Source organism: Pseudorasbora parva, chromosome 10 (assembly GCF_024679245.1).
Source record: "Pseudorasbora parva isolate DD20220531a chromosome 10, ASM2467924v1, whole genome shotgun sequence".
Classification (NCBI taxonomy): domain Eukaryota; kingdom Metazoa; phylum Chordata; class Actinopteri; order Cypriniformes; family Gobionidae; genus Pseudorasbora; species Pseudorasbora parva.
Window position 1 is genome coordinate 17,322,309 of NC_090181.1, and position 20,351 is coordinate 17,342,659.

A 20,351-nucleotide genomic window follows, 5' to 3' on the forward strand; every position below is an offset into this window, starting at 1 on the left:
GCCTTGTTCATAAAAAATATATGGATATATCATTCAAACTTGATATACCGTCCAGCCATAGTGCCACTGTTGCATGGGTCACTACAACCTTTGGCTGAATTTAAGCATCTGTGAACCGCTATGAACAGCATAAATAAAGCCTATCAGAGAAAAGTCAGTCTGTTTTTTGTTTACCATTCAAGCCACCACTGTGACTAAAGGACGAATAATGAAAATTGAACGACAGAATGTCTATTTATGGTGTGGAAAGATAAGTGGCCTCATTTGGGAGTATCTTTATGACGGAGCAACACACTTATCTTTGTTCTGCTGTTTTTCTGGTGAAACTGCAAACCGAATATCAAATACAGAGCACAGATCAATAATGTTACTGTTTATAATGCAAATATAGTGTATAATAGAATTGTTCTTCAGGCAAGGCTAAAATGCAGATGGTCTTGATGTTAGATGGAGGATCAAGAGTTTGATGTTATTGTTAATGCTTTAAATACACTGTCAAGCACAAAGTCAAATCCAACCCTACACTAGATAAGAAAAATCAGATAAAGACTCTCTTACAATGTAAACAGACTGCCGGTATCCCATAAGACCTTCTCTAAAGTGTAAGCCTACATATGAGTGATTCCATAAATGGAGATACATTTTGAATTTTAAGAAATTAAGGAAAAAAATTGTTCATTATAAGAGAAATTCTCCAGTAGCTTTTTAAACTAATAATCTTTTTTAAACTTTCAGTGCTTGCCAAACGCAAGTTATTTCCTTTATTACTTTTAACAAAAAGTCATTTATTTATAGTGTTGTTTTAAAGACAAATTAGGCAATGTGTAGAAATAACATTGGTAACAGAGTTGGACCATTTTAAACCTTTTTGCCAAAAACTCTACTTGTTCGCAAAAATGCTAAGAGCACATGGCACTAATGAAATCATGATTAAAAGACTTTCAAACAACCCACTGTGATCAGTGATAAACTCGGTTTTATTTTGATATTGTTGTAACAGTTTTGATGTTTTACACAATAACTCTTCTTGTAAGAACTTTAGATTCAAATATTTTCTCAGAGAGAGAGAGAGAGAGAGCGCAGCTTTCAGTGCTTAAGATCTTATCACTGGGGGAAAGTGACATCATTTCCTGTATGTTGTGGGAAATAATTCCACCAATTTAAAGACAAATTATAGTATGGTAACAGAATTGATGCAATTTATGGACACATTTTTATATCATAAGTTATTTTTAAACAATTTAATGTAAAATTAGGAAAACGACTATTAAGGGCTTTTATAAATAAAATAAATAAACTATTACCAAAAGAACATGAAGGATAAAAATACACTGACTAATTCGGACAACAAGAATCAGGGCTTTAAGCTACGCAAGACACTTTTTACAGAAAATAGTATAATGTTACGGCCTGTAACATCTTGTGATCCACAAATATGAGTAACAAAATATTAAAATAATTACAAATATTACCATTTTGAAAAAAGCAGAAACAATAATGACTTTAGACAACAAATATAGAATCACCCATGTTTAACAATGATTATAACAACACACATTCTTACGTTTAACCGATGAGTCAAAGGGCCCTATGATTTCCATGATGATTAATTATGGAATTATAGAATCCTGTCATCAAATTTGAATTCACGGTCTAACATAAAATGTCACCGAATTTTGGAAATGCAATATTTTTTTTGCAATTTAATGGAATATTTTAATTTGATTACATTTTAAAAGGCTGATTCATGTGATTACCAATACATTTTTCCCTCTCATAAATTACAATCAAATTTAATACAAATCAAATTCATTTCAGACAACACAGAAATTAAGAATTTAATGAATCTATTAATAACAAATCCAGAAAGATGCCATCCCAAATAGCACAGGTAACATTACTCTACTTATGTCAAAGAGAAATACATGTCTCCCTCATAGTAACCCAGCCAGTAATGAGTCAGTACAGTAATGAATGCTGGTGTTGACTGAATACCAGAGGGACTGCACTCCAAATGTAAACAGTGGCAGTTAGCAACATGTGGTGTTGTCAAATCTTTGCAGTTATTTGAGAGGGCCAATGGGAGTAAAGAGTTTTTTTCTGGACAATGACTGGAACTATTTTAATAAACTCTCTTCCCTAACAACGCACGTATGGTGTGATCTGATTCCACCAACCAAATTCTCTAAGTAAAAAAACGATACTGATATTTTCAATGTATTTATTTGGAAATTAATTTAGTTATCTTATTGTAGGCCAACACAGAGGGTTTTGGATTTGGAATGCATGCGTTTCCATTCAAAGTTGCGAAATTTAACTTACAGTATGAAATATAGCAATAAAACATGTTAATAAAGCAGCGTTTCCATCTTTTATTTAAGAGAACAAAATCGTCACTTCATTTTGAAATTGGAAGACACAAATCGGTATCTGTAATGAAAAAAGAAGTTTCTGCAATCAGGGAAGGCCATTGTGGATGTTTTTTTGTTTTTTTTACTACATAATAAATGACAGTGTAAGAGCGTTCAGACGAAAACCCATTAACGCGGTCATGTTCAGATGCCTGACACTTCTGGTGGACCAAATTATTTTGATGACAGACCTTGGCTCAGATTTCAGAATGATCAAATAAATATCTGAGATGCGCAATATAATTGATCTGTTGGTTAGTCCAGTTATCCAATCACATCCTCTGTTGGGGCAAATCATTTTTTGTTGTTGTTGCTCAATAAGGGATTTATTTTTATTTAATAAAAAAAAAGAAAAAAGATCTGACTCAATTGAGCTTTTTTTATATTTTACTGAAAGTTGAATGATTCACTTTACACGTTGTCAATAAACTCTGAATATCGCACCTGGCACCTCTAAAATAAATTAAATACAGCTTGCATTATTGCATGATATTTGTAATATTACAATAATGTCCAAAATCATCCATGTCCACAGACTTACTTTTTGCTCAATGATCTCTATACATATCGATGATAAATTTAGATCAGTGTTGCCACAGTGTTGCCACAGTTTTTCACAGTGACACCCTTATGATATCAGAACTCAACAACTCGTCTAGAATTCCAAGTTTCCCACTATTAAGTATGACTTTACTCATAGCCATTTATGAGCTCAGAACTTGTCATTTACAATATTTCCAACTCCACTTCAAAGGCACATAGTATCTTTAAAATGATTATGATATATGACTGTGTAATTTAAGTTGTAGGACAAAATTTTAACCACAGGCAGTATTTGAATAAAACTTAAATCAAAAACTTGTAATTCTCAGAATCCAAAAGAAAAAGAGAAGCCATGGCTTTATATTACAATGCAACACAATGCAATTATTATAAACATTTTGAATATGATAAATCATTGGTTTGTTTCATGGTTTTCTCCTGCCTTCTTGCAATATTAAAAACAACTTTCAAATCAAATCCTAACACATTTTTTTTAACCTTGAGATATCAACAGATGCATGAAGATCCTAGTACTTTGGATCACACATGTAGTTGACAACCAGGGGGGGACCATTATTCCTTTAAAATCCCAGATCTATCAACTGTTTTTCCATAGTGTTCATCCAGAGTTTGTGTCAAAATGTAACATACTACTGTTGAACTATGCAACACAGTCCTGATCCTCTAGACCCCTGCAGAGCACCAGCACCTGAACTGCAACACATGAACTCCTCAAATACCAGAACGGGTGAATTTTTGCATCATCTGACTGGAAGGGCCAAGGGTCCCATGATCCCAAAACAGAGTGTGCTGCCCTGCCTACCTAGCAGCATTTTTGGACATCACGACGCTAAAAAATAGACATGCAACACACTAGATTTTGAGAGCCAGTCCGTCTTAATTTTACAGCAACCATATGTACATACAATAATAGTAAACAGCCATATTAGACATCACTCGGGTAAACAAATCTATGATAGCTGCACATCCATGAGGAAAGTGGAGTTTCACTGTTATAGGCAAACATCGAATTCCAAAAAAGAAAAAAATTAAACCGAAATTGTATTGATTGCTGACATAGACGTTTATCTTGAGGCATGAACGCTGCACACATTCTATTGCAATCATGAAAGTCAATATAGTGTCGTACACGGCGAATATTGTGGATAAGCAAACAGTTTAAGGCAGGCACATTCATCATCATAGCTATCTGTACTTGCACGGGGGTTTTACCTTATGTCTTCATGTAGTTTTGCAGGCAGATATAAGAATCAGCTGATCCGTTGGACGCGTTGTGAAGACGCCATTAGTCTGAGTATATCCTACTGTTGTACACTCTGTTCATACGTCTCTCTCTCTATATATATGTATGTGTCTGTGAAGCCAAGGCGCAGCACTAGCGCCCTCTGTTGGGTGCAATACACAAACTATATAGCGCTTTAGAAAAAGATTTCTGGTTCAGTTTTACAGTCAGAGTATAGATTAAACCAGGCTTAGGTCTTCTTAGTTCAATTAGGACATTTAAGTAAGTAAAATTAAAATAAATAAAATTCACTGGTGTGCATCTTAAACAATGGCATTGTTATATTTTGAGTTGCTTTCAATTAAAACAGCTCGACTTAAAGGAACTGTATGCAATGTATTTCAATGAATCATAAAATGGCCCTGTGATGTCAATAGACAGTAAGAAATCATGTTAATTTCACAGACTTATATAACTGATAACTAGTAGTCCGACCAGGATATTGTAATTTAAAAGTTGTTGTTGCAGCCCTCAACTGATGTTGATGTTGACATGTTGTGTTTTGGCCTGAAGCTCCACCCTCCAATCTATCCGGGTTGCCAGCTCTGCTTTAGTTACCATGCCTATCTGGCAACCTTTAGTCAGGGGGAGGAGGAGAGGGATACACCTGCAGTACCAGTTTTGGCCACAATCTTACATACACTTCTTTTAAAGTGATATTTCACCCAAAAATGAAAACTCTGTCATTTTTTTCACGCACAAGTTGTTCCAAAACTGTGTGTATTTCTTTATTTTGCTGAACACAAAATAAGGTTTTGAAGAATGACAGTAACCAGTTGATCAACCCCACTGACTTCCATGGGGGAAAAAATACTATGGAAGTCAATGGGGACCAACAACTGTTTGGTTACCCATATTCTTATACCCATGTTCAGCAGAAGAAATAGATTCATACAGGTTTGGAACAACTTGAGGGTGAGTAAATGATGGCAGAATTTACATTTTTGGTTTACTCCCACGTCATACAAGATGTTCTTTCTTCGGTCGAAAAGAAATGAAGGTTCTTCAGTCGAAAAGAAATTAAGGTTAAACATTCCAGGATGCTGTTTCATGCATACTGAGCTTTTTACACTGTTAAAGACTTGGATTCCCATCCTAAACATAGACAAAGTTTCAAAAACTAATGTTGGACGTTTAATGGAGTATTTCTGTGTCAAAAATACTCCTTCCGGTTTCTCACAAGTTTCGGAGAGTTTTTTTCGAGTATGGGTCGGCTTGACGTCGATAGAGCGGAAGGTCCTTGCATGGGCCGTACGGGCTCTTCTCCCGGTAGGGTGTGCGCGTGTGTGACTAAAGCGAGAGAGGAAATGCATGCCTGTAAACACTCGCTCAGCTGCAGATCCACTCGTCCGTGAACTTATGTCGCGCGCCGCGCTCCACTTTATTCCTGTGGGTGACATCAAGCGACTTCAATGCTTCAGCACAGCATTCTGGGAAGGCAGCGCTGCATTCGAACCGATTTGAACGCAGAAATGATGGGAAGCCCGACTGATTGGCCCGACCAGAGTTTGGCTTTTACAGCTCAGAAGTGTATTGAGAGTTGCTAGACGACACTTGCGGCAGATTAGATTTGCTGCCGCTAGGGTGCGTCTAGATATCTAGGCTAGGGTAAAACGTTTTGAAGGTCCAAATTGCAGTTTCAATGTAGCTTCAATGGGCTTGACATGATCCCAACACTGTAAAAAATTATTTAGAAAAAAAGTTACCTGGTTGCCTTAAAATTTTGAGTTAATACAATGAACATTTTTTTGAGATTCGACAACCTCTATTAGAATATTATTAAAAAGATTTTGTAAGCATATTGGGTAATTGTGTGTGTTTTATTTCTGATGACGCAGTGAAACATGCCAAATAGTGCAAATTTTCATGATTTATCACATTTTTTATGTGGTTCAGATACAAAAACATTGTGAGTTTCTATTTATTAAACAAATTTCCTTCATTGTATCAACTCAAATTTTTAATTTCAATAAGCTCAACATTTTAAGGCAACCAGGTTACTTACTTTTTTAAGTTAAACCAACAAAAAACAATAAAAATGTTTACAGTGAAGGAATACAGGTCTTATAGCAAAACGATTGGTCATTTTTCTAAAAAAGATAAACAAATACTTTTTAACCACAAAAGCTAATCTTACTCTAATCTGCGATGCGCTGGGTTATTTCATTAGTTGTGTACTATGAAAGACTAACAGGAAATATTAGGCTACATATCGATTTATTTTGGCAATATAAATTCAAACCAAAGTAAAAATCTGTATAGTATATTTGAAGGGGACAAGAAAATGTAGCCTACTCCATACATGCCTAAATACTAGCTTGAAGAACTCTATAAATAAATTCAAGTTTGCAAAAGTAACATCTTCTTTGTATATTATAATATACAAAGAAGATGTTACTTTTGCAAACTTGAAAACTTGACAGAGGAAGGCCTAAATTGAATCTTGAAAGATGACTCTTTGAGCAGTTTGACCAATGAGATATGTAACAAGATGTTGTCAAAAATATTTATTTACAAAGTAAATCAAATAAAATATAGTTACAACTTCAATGTAAAATGAAAAGATAATCAAGGTATCATTTTGATACCTATAGAAATATTTTTCAAGGTGCCTCAGTGAACTTCACACTAAAATACAAGCTGAGTCTTTTGAGTTCTTGCAAAAACTATTCCAACGTTGTGATCTGAGGAGCCTCAAATTGTGCCTCAAGTAAATTGCCAGTTCAACTATATGACAATTAAAGCATTTAAGGCGCATTAAGGCTCAATTATTTTAATTCAAAGTGTCCTTATGCTTTCAAAGTGCACATAATCAAACTATAGATCATTTTCCAATCATTTTCCTACAGGATTGCATTAAAACAATTACTTCTACTAAGAAAGTGAAGCTAAAGAAAAGCACATAGCATTGTTGAGTTAAAAAAACATACTTTGGGTAATGCAAATACGCATAATACAAACATGTAAAGATGCTGTATAAATCTATACAAGTTATATATTATCTATACAAATAATCTATATATAAGTATTTCAGTGCAGTAGAATCTCCTTTAGAAAAATATTGAATATCTCATATATGGAGCTATATAGCATAATTATTTATTGTTTAACATTAATAAATTAAATCAGATTTCAATGTAAACAGCAATACTGAGCAAAGTCACCACTCCAGTTTCATATCCTCCTTGCTCCACACATATTTCCCCCCTCTTATGAGGAACATCCTCTCATCAAAACCACTGAACTTGATGGCCTCTTCCACTCCAACATCCAGAATGGACTTTGACGGATCTTTCCTTCCCTCTCGGCAATCCAAGAAGCGCATCTGCGGCATCAGATATAGAGGATTAAAAATCTATTTGCGATGATTGCTCTTTCTGATGATGTAGCATAGACAGCATGATTATTAATAGAGATCAGAGATTATCCAAGGGGGAGAAGTCATCTGAAGCCTGGAATGAGGCAAATTACTGCATGCCCTATTATATCTCTATCCATAATCCCTTCACTACTGATATGACAATGTAATTTAGAGGAATCATTGAAACTGTAATAACAGTGTAATCTAATATACAAAAATCCTTTAGAGTCGAATGACAACATAATCGAATAAATCCTTTGCAATAATGAGAAGAACACTTAATGGAAGCTAAGGAGAAAATATGACTACTTACATATTCATCAAGAATCAGGTAAGAGTCTCTCATCTGTAAAAGGGAAATAGAGTAAATAAACAATTCACGTAAGTTAACAGCTTTATATTGAAGTCCCAGGCCTCCATCTCTGAACAGAGCTATTTTTATTTCAATTCAAAACTCGTGGCCACTTATACGTCTTAAAAGCTTTGGTAATGAATTGCAACTGAAAGTTTATTGCTGTATTACCCATAAATTGAAGCCACTTAATCTAGCAAACTGTAAGCTATTTTGATCTGAATTGAGCCAAAGTATGCGCTCTGTGCCTCAAAATTACCTTTTGATTAGACTCTGGAACCAGACACTTGACGCTCTGGTGGCGGTCCAGGAAGTCTTGGAATTGCTGCTCGCTAATGACAAATTTCTCTGCCTCGCGGAGACTGTTCTCCCCTGCATTTTCACCTTCAATTAGCAGACACTGGAAGACCTGTGTGAACAATGCAGCACACATTTTCAGCAGCCTGGTTATAATGATTATGAGAAATGGCAGTCTGTAAAGAAGTTACTGTACCTTCCAGCGCACTGGGTTCAGAGCATTGATCTGCTCTGTCATATCTTCTTCCACATTGTAGGTGTTGATAACTGAGTTGATTTTGAAAGCCACCTTATAGTCCCGGCACCAGTTACGAACTTTATGTAGATTGTCCAAATGGCTCTTCCTGCCCTGACCTCGACCAATGGCTTTATTGGTGTCTTCGTTAAAACTGTCACAAGATACTGCAAGGATGTCCAAGTAGTCGCCTGTAAAATACAGATGCAAATTATTATTTGGTCAAAATATGCAAATGCCTTTGATATTTTTAAGTAACTTTTTAAAATTATGTACACTTCATTCACAAATATCTGTCTATTTAATCACTTTTAGCATTCCATAAGTAAGTATTTTATAAGAAATGTATAGTTCCGTTTTTAGTAAATAATATACTTTAAAATGAAAATGGAATGTAATTTATGCCTGTGATTCAGATAGTGTTTTTATTGTCAGTGGTCCTTTAGAATTCATTGCTGATTTGCTGCTCAAGAATCATTTCTTATTATTATCAATGTTGTGTAGCTTAATTTCTTGGCAACACATTTTTTTCAGAATTCTTTGATGAATACAAGGTTAAAAACAATATTTACTTGAAATAGAAATATGTTGTAACACTGTAAATGATTTTATGTCACTTTGATAAATGCAATGCTTCTTTACTGAATCAAAGCATTTTACTCACGCCAAACTTTTGTAGGCTATGCTCAGAGCTACAATTTTAAGTTGGACATGTTTCGTAATTAGGCATTCACTTTTTTGTCATAGTCTACTATGTATGTATCAGGGATTCGATTAAAAGCTTTTATTGATATTGATTAATTGAACTATATAAGGCCTAATACATAAGTTCTGTCTGTGAAACTGGGCCATAATAATATCCAATAATTAAGTGGATCTTAATTATTAACCTACAAGTAGGCCTAGGCCTATATTTTGCGTATGCTGTAGGCCTATAATCAACGATGAGATCGTTATTTCTATTATTATTAACTGTAGCGTGGAAAATGTGTAACGATCAGCTTGAAGTGCTTTAAAAGTATCTTTGCTGCCCTCTGGTGGTCAGAATGATTCTCACCGTATTTCTGAAACCAGGTTTCTTTGATCATACTGCCATTACTAACGACGCTGACGCTCGGCAGCAGCAGCTCCTGCTTGCAGAATCGCACCAACTCTCCCAGAAAATTGCCTCTCTCGTGAAGAAAGGGCTCGCCACCCGAGAAGTTGACTTTTTCCATTCCTAAAAACATCCAATCGATATTATAAAAAGAAAAGAAAAAAAGACTAGATCAACATCAAGTCAACATTAAAGTTGAAATAGGAAAAATAACTCTAACTAAATTTTAATTTAGGTTTAGCATATACATATTCATTATTAATGGCAACCATATAATTAAAACAAAGTTTAATATTAAATTAAATCATATTAATAAATAGGGAACATTTCATTTCCATTAGGCTATCTCAAGATATATATATTTATAAGTGCAAATCCTTATTTAATAATAATAATAATAATAATAATAATAATAATAATAATAATAATAATAATAATAATAATAATAATTATTATTATTATTATTATAGCATATATATATATATATATATATATATATATATATATATATATATATATATATATATATATATATATATATAAAATAATTTATATATATATATATATATATATATATATATATATATATATATATATATATATAATAAATATATATATGTGCATCCTATATAATAATAATAATAATAATAATTATTATTATTATTATTATTAATAATAATAATAAAAAATAATTTGCACTTATAAATCGTTTATAATAAATTCTGAAATATTCCGTTAAAAATGAAATTTTGATTTCATAGTGACTTTAAGAGAGAAATGTAGATTACCTGCTTCTTTCAAAAGTTGTAAGCCTCGCTTTGCCTCTTCAATAGGCAAGACGAACGAGGTCTTCGCAGTGTGGAAGCAAAACCCGCATTTGTAATTGCACTGCCGGGTAAAATGGTAGTTTACACTGCTTGGAGTACTAGTCAGCTGCGTGCTGGACCCCTCTTTCTGTTCTTTGGTGCCAGTCTTCTGACGACTGATCCTTCCAAGAGGTGATGGTTGCACTAGTGTACCTGATACCTTCACAATCCACCTCAACAGGGCTAAAAAGAAACTGTGGACGTTCTTGAAACACAACTGCATCAACATTCTTGCAAAACCAACTTGAGTTGATGCTACCATGGAAAATCTGTGTTGACTGTCTGCATGAGCCCTACCTCCCTTTTTATAGGACGGTCTCACGTTGCTGTTCTGATCAGTTTCTGTTCTTGCTTGAGACTCTGTGGGCTGAAAACGAAAGATAAATACTATATCCTATTTGCAGAGTCATTTAGGCGTGGCATTTGATTTTCCAAATACATCTCACTACCCCCACGAGCAGCAACATATTATATTATTTTATTATAAGAATGTGTTTTTTTTTCTACCATTAACAATACGAATAGCCTAGGCTACAACAACAATAACAATGGTATTCTCATACACCTTTTTTGCCTCAATACATTTTTAGCTGCATATATGCTTGCCTATGGTTGTTATTATATCTGTTTTAGACTATAACAGCTAAAACTAGTCTTATGCAGGCTAAGAAACTAGCCTAATAATGATCATTGGAATATTATTGTTTTTTAAATGTTCTCAGGCACATGCACAGGTGGGGCTCAACATGTGCGCCCTTTTTGCCCTTAGCTTACAGTCCGAAGTGCCTTTTTTTGGTGGCGGTGGTGTTTTTCTTCTTCAATAAATCATGCTATAGCCTAGGTCACATGCGGTTTTACAACAGTATAATGTTGTCGTTAACACTGGTGCAAATCCACTACTGGTTGGGCTGCCAAAATGATGGAAGACACCAAATTATAGGCTATTACAATATTATTATTGTTGTAGCCTATATTAATGGTGGCAGTAAAATTGGCAATAATCAAGCCTAGTCTACATGGTTGAAAGTTTTGACGAACTCGCTCTCCTTTCCCATCACATTGGAAAGGTGTTGTTAATAAAACTGTTCACACAAAACGTGTGTTTAATTATAAAGTGTTTATAAGTTAGATGAACAGACATGTAATTGTCCTCGAAGTGCCCCTTTTCAGTTTCAGGCTACAAAGGTATGTGCTCATTGTGCTGGATAAACATGGAAAACCAGCTTGGTTGCCCGTAGCTGACTACTACACTGTTGTTATCCTAGAAAGCGTAACTGACTCAGCTGGGTAACGTAGCCTACGTGGACGAAGGCTCTACTTTCGTTTTCGGGTCTAGTTTCGTTTCTCTGTAAGCGCTAGTAGCCAGTTAACATAAGGTTCCTCAACAGGCTACAATAATATAACACCGCTCACAATGCTTAGGAGAGCAATGTCTCGAGGTGGACATTTGTGTTCGCGTGTATTTGCGGTGGAGTTTGATTTGCGCGCTGAACCCCTTTATTTCACGCTGAGCTCATGCCCACAGGTTCTTCACCATGATCACCAACAGCTTTTTGGATATTGTGGGAAACTCTTCTCGCTACATGTCCTAAGTGAGAACAGAATTGAGAAAGCGCAAACCCATGCCGAAATAAAACGCAAGCTGTCTTCAACACTCTCGCGAGATTGCGATGTTTTTGAAGCGTCTTCGTTTAGTCCAGACGACGAAAATAGCGTCGTTAAAGGTTTTTTTATACGTGACAAATCCATTACAACACGTTTAGAGGACTTTTTAAACACATTGCCGCAGAGTAAAACAGTATGTGTGTTTTCATACAAGCGTGAGGGTCAGTGCTGTTGGCAGGAATTGTGGTCGCCTGTCAAACAAGTGGAGGTGTCAATGAGACAGTACATCACACCTGTAGCAGCAGCAGAGCATCACCCATCCACACTGAATATCAGGAACTCCGATGTCTTCTACAGTATGGAGGAAGCTTACAAGGTCCTTCAGGAGGTACAGTAGAATTTTGAAACATTTTGGGACCCAATTAGGCTACAGGCTACCTAGGGCGATAGTAGCTACTACCATTTTTCAGAAAAAAACAACAACGTATTTTTAAAGGATAATGTTTGAGACAGATATATTTTACTGTGGTCCATAACTCTCAAGTGTGGTCTATAGCAGGTGGTATTTTGTGCAAATGTAAAACGACTACAGTATAATTTCATTTTGAACTTAAGCTCCACATTGTTACCTACTTTTGACCCCATCAGTTGGGACGAAAGTATGCACAGGTGGGTCAAAAGTAACAAAAGAATACAAGCTAGATTTTTTTGTGTTTATTATTCTTTTTGTGTTACTTTGTGTTGTATTTTTTGTAAAAACATACATTACTATGACCATGTTATCTGCAAACATATTTTGTCCTTTATCTTTGGAAAAAAAAGTATTAAATTACATTTTCATTTTAAATTTTAAAATGTAACCCAACAGTACAAACTAGAATTTTTGTGAGTATTTTTTTTTATTTGAAATGTCCACATATTTTATCTTTTTTTTTTCTTCAACAGTATGGACAATATGAAAATTAAATTAAATTAGCGTAAAATGCTTGTTCGTCCTGTGTTTGTTACTTTCGCCCTGGTTCTCCCCTATAGGCTATACTAGGCTATTATACAGGTAAATATCTACTATAATTAACTAGTCGAATAGGCATAAGATTATGACCGCCTTCCTAATATTGTGTTGGTCCCCCTTTTGCTGCCAAAACAGCCTTGACTCGCCGAGGCACTAGACCCCTGAAGGTGTGCTGTGGTATCTGGAATCAAGGATAGATGTTACTTTGACACATACCACCTACCTAAGCATTGTTGCAGATCATATACACTCTTTCATGGAAAAGGTATTTCCTATTGGCTGTGGCCTCTTTTAGCAGGATAATGTACCCTATCACAAAGCAAAAATGGTTCAGTAATGGTTTGAGTAGCACAAAGAGTTTGAAGTGATGACTTGGCCTCCAAATTCCCCAGATCTCAATCCAATCGAGCATCTGTGGGATGTGCTGTACAAACAATTCTGATTGATGGAGGCCCCACCTGGGAACTTACAGGACTTAAAGGATCTACTGCTAACGTCTTGGTGCCAGACATCACAGCACACCTTCAGGGCTGTTTTGGCAGGAAAAGGGGGACCAACACAATATTAGGACATTTATATACATATAAAAACTGCTTGATGATAAAATCAAAGTATATTTGATTACCTGATCTGAGGGAACAATGAATAATGGGTGATTACTTAACCAATGCAATTTAGTAATCAGTACTCTAACGACAATGCAGCTTGAGGTAAAACATTACATTTTATTCTGCCCATCAGTGCACTGACATTATCCCTGAGTCAAAGGAAGTGCTGAAGCTTGTAGACAAACATTTGAAGACAAGAAGGGGTGATGGATTTCCTGTCATTGTGATTGAAGGACTGGATGCTACAGGTTGACACTGAGCCTTTGACAAATATTTTGTTCTTATAATTAATAGGAATACAGTCAAACACATACTTTTAACTGAGCAGAAAGTAGTAATTCATAGCTGTCAATATGATCATGCTCAAACACATATCACTCTTAAATGTTTTTGACTTCTCTCCATACCTTTTCCTATTTTCACCCAGGCAAAACTACTCTCACAGAAGCCCTTCAGGAGTCTCTGAATGCCACTCTGCTCAAATCTCCTCCCCAGTGCCTGGCTCCTTTCAGACAGCGCTTTGACTCAGAACCACCCCTCATCCGTAGGGCCTTTTACGCTCTTGGGAACTACATCACTGCAGCCCACGTTGGAAAAGAGTCCTTAAGGGCTCCTGTCATAGTGGACAGGTAGAGATACACTGGGTCAGATACTCTCACAAGATTCAGCTACTGTTTGGGCAGCACTGTGGAACGTATAGGTATATAGTAGATGCATGTTTCAAAGCTGGATTTATGGAAATTGAGGCTCGCTCAAACGTAAATGTTTGTTTGAGAATATAGTAAATTTATACCTATTAGGTAATATCCGATACTTTTGAAATGAGAGGAGTATTTATCTGGCACAAAAACAATGAGGATATCAAAATATAGCTCTTGTCAGGTTAGACACCACATTGAATTTTGCATGGATGAAATTGAGGCTGTGAGGGATAGACTTATAGACTAGCATTTGTTTTGGAACCTGGTGTGTAATTGAAATTTGGTCGGACGAACATATTTCAGAACAACTGTACATTCTAGTTCAAAATTCCTGATCAAATAATATAATGGAAGCTACAAAGAAAGCCACAATAGGTCTTCAGAGCTATTGTTTATCCATCCCGGTCCGATGGATGACCGCTATGAGCGGACCAGGTGCATTTTGATCATTGAGAGGACAGGTGACTTGCAAGTGACTTGTATTAAATTTTGGTCCATTTAGAAATGCCGCCGTATGAAAGCGAACAGAGCCAATACGAAAGCAACAACTGTAACAGCTTTAATCTCTGTCTTGGACCAAAGCAAATGATGACAGATCGCATCCTTACAGTCTTAGAATGACTCACAGTCTATAAAGATCCTAGATCAATTTATTAGGGCAACAGAATGAAATTAAACAGACAAACTTACCCAAAATACAACTAATAAAGCTTAAATTGGAATCAAATTTCTATATAAGTTAAAAAAAGATAATCAGCTGCTGAAACTAAATAAAAAAGACATAAAATACCGTGCAACATTTCTGCACAGTGCACAAGCCCCGAAAATGGCTCGTTTTGATATTGTGGGATCTGTGACGTCACAAGGAAATATAACCCATTATAATCACTGGCGCCGTCTGCACTGGATACAGTATCCAGATGCACGATTCCAAAAAAGTTGGTACCCAACTGTGTTTGTAAATTAGTTTCTATTCCCATCACTAATATAGATAAAAGTTAAAATATGAAAGATAAAGTGTTTTTTGTTGTTGTCTCCTTTAGGTATTGGCACAGCACAGCAGCATATGCCATTGCCACAGCAGTCAGTGGGAGGGTTGAAAACCTCCCTAGGCCGGACTCAGAGCTCTACCAGTGGCCAGAAGACCTGTTCCAACCAAACCTGGTGCTGCTTCTCACTGTCAATCCAGAAGAAAGACTCAGAAGACTCAGAGACAGAGGACAGGACAAGACCGTTGAGGAGGCTGAGCTAGAGATCAATCAGCTCTTCCGACTTAAGTAGGTCAACTTGTTGAAGTGTTTTATCTTTTACGGTACTTGTTTACTGTGTGTGATAACCCTTAAAGTTACCAGATGTTGTTGTGCATCTCTATATTGGTTGTCCTGATTACTATAATTGCAAAGTAAACTTCAATAGCTATTTATGGGCGTTTCCAAGTAATGGTGCCATTTGTGAGAAAAAATGTGTCTCATCTTAAATTAATTTAATATGAAACAATATTAATAATTCATAATACAATGTATCTTTAAAAAGTGCTTGTGCAAATTCTATTCACAATGTTTTAGGGTTCAATATAATGGGTAAAGAAGATCCAACCATTATTGTAATGTTGGATCATAACTGGCTTGAACATAAAGTAGAAACAATGACAAATGTAGCATTTTTCAGGAAATGCATAGAGCATTTTAGATGAAAAAACAACAACAATAATTTCACTGAAATTGACCAAAAGTGACAGTAAATACTTTTACATTTCGATTTCAAATAAATGTTTTTATTAATCAAAGAATCCTGAACATTTTATAGTTACCACAGAAATATTATGGCTCCCTTTCCTGAAGATGACCCCTATTGGTAGCCAAGTTTTTAAGATTTTCATACAAACACTATTAAGTATATTCAGAAAGACAATAAGCAAAAATGCTTTGTTGTGCTTATGACAAATTGCTCTTGTTTTTCAGAGTGGAGGAAGCTTACAAGAGAATCCAGAATCCCGCCTGCATCATCGTGGATGCAAGCCCCTCTCCACAAGAAGTGCTGCAACAAGTGCAGCATTTAATTAGGAACAAATGTCACTTGTAAACAATCAGCTCCCTACCATTGCAAGAAGCCCTGCAATCCCTCCACAAAGCACTAGATGGCAGTATAGTGTTACGATTGCATCCCCAGTCAATGAAACTCACTGTAAGAGCCCCAGTCAACTGAGTTTGTTGATTGAAAGGAAGGCTGGTGGCTAACTGCCAGCATATATTTCAGGACTCGTATCTGGACATGTCACAACATATTCCCCTTCCCACAGAGTTTTAGTGATGACACGAGAGAGAAAGTTATTGCGGGTGCCGTAGCTGAATGTCAGCTCTCATACGCAGGGTCACAGCGTCCACTTTCCTCACTCCGACTTATTCCCAGTGAAACACAGGAACTCAGCTAAAGAGGTTTGAGAATTCATCAATCACTTCAATTAGATTTAAACACAAGAACTCATTGTTGGTCAGCTCGGCATTCACTCCTATAGGAGATGGAATCAAGGGACCTTATGGCGGTATTAAAAGCAATAGATCTGATACAGGCAATTTAAACTTGCTTTGATTTGTTGCTGTTGCTTTTGGACACAGACTCTGATCATTAATTAAGAGTAATATGCTAGGACAAAAATGTTTATATATAACTCAGTTCCAGAGTCCCTAAAGTCTGTTTATTGTACTGAAATAATCAGTTAAGAATACATTCTAATGTAATACACAGCTTTGATTTTTTCTTTTAAAGAAGCAGTTCACCTAAAAATGAATAAAATCTCTATCTCTGTCAAAAGTTGGCACAATATTTTTACAAACAATTTATGAGATTTCAGAGCAATGACCAAAAAATAAAAATAAAACACCATAAAAGTAGTCCATGCTATATTCCAAGCCAAACGATATTCTATGTGTGTGAACAGACTGATTTATTATTACTATTATTTAATTTTTTAATCAATTGCTTTTTAAGCTATTTAATTTCAATCACTATCAAAACAATTAATGATAATTAATATATTTCAGAACAATCACAAAAAAAAACACCATAAAATTAGTCCATATGCTATATTCCATTTGATATTATTTAATTTGATAATGACAAAAGAGTTTATTTTTGCGTCAAACAATCTTTTAATTAGACATTTGATCTTCAGTAATGCGTTTAGCACACATGCACACCTTAAGTGCCAAGGCATGCATGCAGGCGCCCACCTGCCCTCATGCACTAACAATACCACACTTATCCTATAATTCATTTATATGGTGAGCGCTGCATTTACCCAGTGATCTCAAGATTAATTAAAGGTTTTAGTAATTATGAGCTCAGTGAGGATATGGGCCGGGAAAGACAGAGTGACCCGTCTCCCTCACACTGATGCCTCAGCAGTGCGGAGTAGAGTAGGGTATATTCATATGGCAATTAATGGAGTCCTGTAGATCACTGTCAGATGGCTTTCCACACCACTGCGCAATTACACACTCCCCTTAGCCAATTACTGAATCTAGCTATAGATTCAGTTATATGTTTATTTTTTAAAACACTGCTTATATGCCCGGTGGTGGTTAATATTAATGCATCACAGGTGTAAAAGGCCATATTTAAATATGCGGCATGAGAAATGTACTGGCCAGTGATTTTAATAAACTGGCTCCAGTTAAATTTCTGCTCGGAGACCACAGTGGTCCCCAGTGGTCAGACAGTCAGGTTGATCAATTTTACATCTATTTGCAGTTGCTCTCAGAGGGAATATACAGTGTTTAAGGATTATATGTTCAGTTGCTATGGACAGACGCTCCTACAGCGCAGAACTAGGAAGGGGGTCAAACATGTGCTCATACAATACTGTGGGTGGCTTCTCAGTAGCTTGAGCAATGCTTTATGTAGTGCATTATGATAAGCTATAGAAGCATGTTTGAGTAAAAAAAAAAATTGAAATGTACATTACTATTCAAAAGTTTGGGGTCGGTAAGATTAAACAACAACAACAACAACAAAAAAAAACATTTTGAAATGTATTTTAAGTAGAAAAACTATTTTCTACTTTAAAATGTCTTCCTGTAATGTCAAAGCTGAATTTTCTGCATTATTACTCTAGTCTTCAGTGAAACCCGATCCTTCAGAAATCATTCCCATTTTTTACACACTTGATTGATTACCGAATTCGACCCGGGTCGGGGACCTAGTAATATTGCGGTATTCGACCCGGGACGAGCGCTGTGTGAACAAAAGCCGAAACTAATGCCGCAACGTGTACGTAGTTATCGTGCGACTCCTAGAGTTTGTTTTTTCAATAATACAACCCTGCAGTGCCAGAAGAGCTAGTCGGTGTTTTAAACGCAGAGAGTGTTCGTATACAAAAGAAACTTAAATTTAAACAAGCAAAAATGTGCGCAAACTGGACACAAGTCGAGACCACGGAGCTCCTTACTATCAGCGCTGAAGCTGAGATCGCTCGCCATTATACGTCACATCCGGATGTCACGTGTCAACTCGATCCGGGACCGTTAAGCGGTGTGTGTGAAAGCGCACATTTTCTCGGCATTTCGCTGGCAGTGTGAATGGACCAAATCTAGCGGCCCGGGAACAAATGCCGGGTCGCATTATCCGTGTATTGGCCGGAATCGCAGTGTGAAAGGGGCTTTAGTTACTTTTTTTGGAGATTAATGTGTTATGTGACTTTTGCGGTACTTTTTCTAACCTGGGCTGGGCTTTTTTTTTACAACAACAACAACAACAACAACAACAACAACAACAACAACAACAACAAAGTTCTGTTATTGGCAAAGTTCTGAATAAGCCTCAGGCTGTAGGACATGCAAATTCACACCTGTAAAATACAGTAGAGGGCGCAGCTCAAACAAACCTTTCAGCTGTGCTGCGTCATTCTGGATTGCAGAAGAATAGGGTTTCCTATAAGAATAGGAAAAAAAAATTCTACATACTTAATTCAGCAATATAAACAAATGTGATGTTCATAATGTAAACATAAATGTTTATTAAAAAATAATTCATTAATAAAGTTATTTTTGCTTATTATGGTTGAATTGGATCATCAAAGGTCAGCAGCAAATGCATTGGTTAATAAAGTGAGATTATAAATACATAAAGTATATTGTGCTATTTAAGATATAGTTATTGCAGGTTTGGGTAATAAGATATAGTTATTGCAGGTTTGGGTAATATTACGTTTGACTGTTTTTATTGATTTGACTGATTCTGTTTTTGAGGAAGTGAGATTTAATCTAGAATTACTATAACCATCATGTTTACACTGCGCACACAACACAGTACTTTACTAGTTGCTATCTGATAATCTGATGTTACTTTTTTTAAACCTCAACACTGGTAATCAGACATAAAACCAAAGCTGAATGCATTGCCCTCTTTAAATAAACTGATCACTCGTGTCTTTGAAATATGAAAAATCAGGTCAGAGTGCAGAAGGTTTGTGCAGAGGCTAAAGGTAAGCCACCATCCTCCCCAGCAGGCCCCACACAATCTACATCGGCCACTTCAATATTTCATTAGCACAACAAAGAACAAGACAGAGAAAACCCTCTCTGCAATAATTAAAGATCCAGCAGGGATGGAGCCGCACAGCAGTCTGCGGTCCCCCCCGCCTAAGTAATAGATCAAATGAAAGCTGTCCCTATGAACATGAATAATGAGTGAAGTGTGGTGAGAGAGGTGGGGGTAGGATGGTGGGTTGGAGTGGGATCTAGAGACCTGGCACTGAAACCCCACTTCTCTGGGCCCAGAGACGCTGCCAACTGCAGGGGGGTGAGGGGGGCTAGAGGCCTATAGGACCCTATGGATGAGGTGGCTGGAGGCAGACCAGAGAGGGACTATATGTGTGTTTTATGCATCTATAACTGCAAATATGTCACCAGATGATAGGGTTCATGACCTTCAGGGGGTTATGGTGGAGATTAGGATTTTGTG

The 20,351-nt window shown here is 36.2% G+C and overlaps 3 protein-coding genes across 3 annotated transcripts in view; 1 reads left to right on the top strand and 2 right to left on the bottom strand.

Annotated features, from left to right (window-relative positions):
- rnf144aa (ring finger protein 144aa) overlaps positions 1-4,310 on the bottom strand; it is a 51,081-nt gene extending 46,771 nt beyond the window's left edge. Inside the window, exon 1 of the mRNA XM_067455361.1 lies at positions 4,188-4,310. The gene's annotated coding sequence lies outside the window, so the exon portion shown is untranslated. The remainder of the gene's footprint in view (positions 1-4,187) is intronic.
- A 2,439-nt stretch (positions 4,311-6,749) lies between these two features.
- Positions 6,750-10,803, bottom strand: rsad2 (radical S-adenosyl methionine domain containing 2). Its single transcript, XM_067454571.1, has 6 exons — positions 10,387-10,803; positions 9,560-9,721; positions 8,464-8,693; positions 8,230-8,379; positions 7,932-7,964; positions 6,750-7,582 (listed from the first exon to the last, which is right to left on the bottom strand). Exons 1-6 carry the CDS (start codon positions 10,724-10,726, stop codon positions 7,418-7,420), a joined length of 1,080 nt encoding a protein of 359 aa, XP_067310672.1. The 5' UTR covers positions 10,727-10,803; the 3' UTR covers positions 6,750-7,417.
- An 857-nt stretch (positions 10,804-11,660) lies between these two features.
- cmpk2 (cytidine monophosphate (UMP-CMP) kinase 2, mitochondrial) lies at positions 11,661-19,742 on the top strand. The gene is made up of 5 exons (XM_067454572.1): positions 11,661-12,457; positions 13,823-13,937; positions 14,117-14,318; positions 15,434-15,667; positions 16,352-19,742. The coding sequence occupies exons 1-5, from the start codon at positions 11,879-11,881 to the stop codon at positions 16,470-16,472; spliced, it is 1,251 nt and encodes a 416-aa protein (XP_067310673.1). The 5' UTR covers positions 11,661-11,878; the 3' UTR covers positions 16,473-19,742.
- The last annotated feature ends 609 nt before the right edge of the window (positions 19,743-20,351 follow it).

Excerpts from the sequence above, each read along its gene's own strand:
- rsad2 (XM_067454571.1), bottom strand. The coding sequence starts at position 10,726 with ATGGTAGCATCAACTCAAGTTGGTTTTGCAAGAATGTTGATGCAGTTG. Across the intron at positions 9,722-10,386 it reads ACAACTTTTGAAAGAAGCAG|GAATGGAAAAAGTCAACTTC; the intron begins GTAATCTACATT and ends GGATGTTTTTAG. Across the intron at positions 7,965-8,229 it reads TTCCAGAGTCTAATCAAAAG|ATGAGAGACTCTTACCTGAT; the intron begins GTAATTTTGAGG and ends TCCCTTTTACAG.
- cmpk2 (XM_067454572.1), top strand. The coding sequence starts at position 11,879 with ATGCTTAGGAGAGCAATGTCTCGAGGTGGACATTTGTGTTCGCGTGTA. Across the intron at positions 12,458-13,822 it reads CTTACAAGGTCCTTCAGGAG|TGCACTGACATTATCCCTGA; the intron begins GTACAGTAGAAT and ends TCTGCCCATCAG. Across the intron at positions 15,668-16,351 it reads AATCAGCTCTTCCGACTTAA|AGTGGAGGAAGCTTACAAGA; the intron begins GTAGGTCAACTT and ends CTTGTTTTTCAG.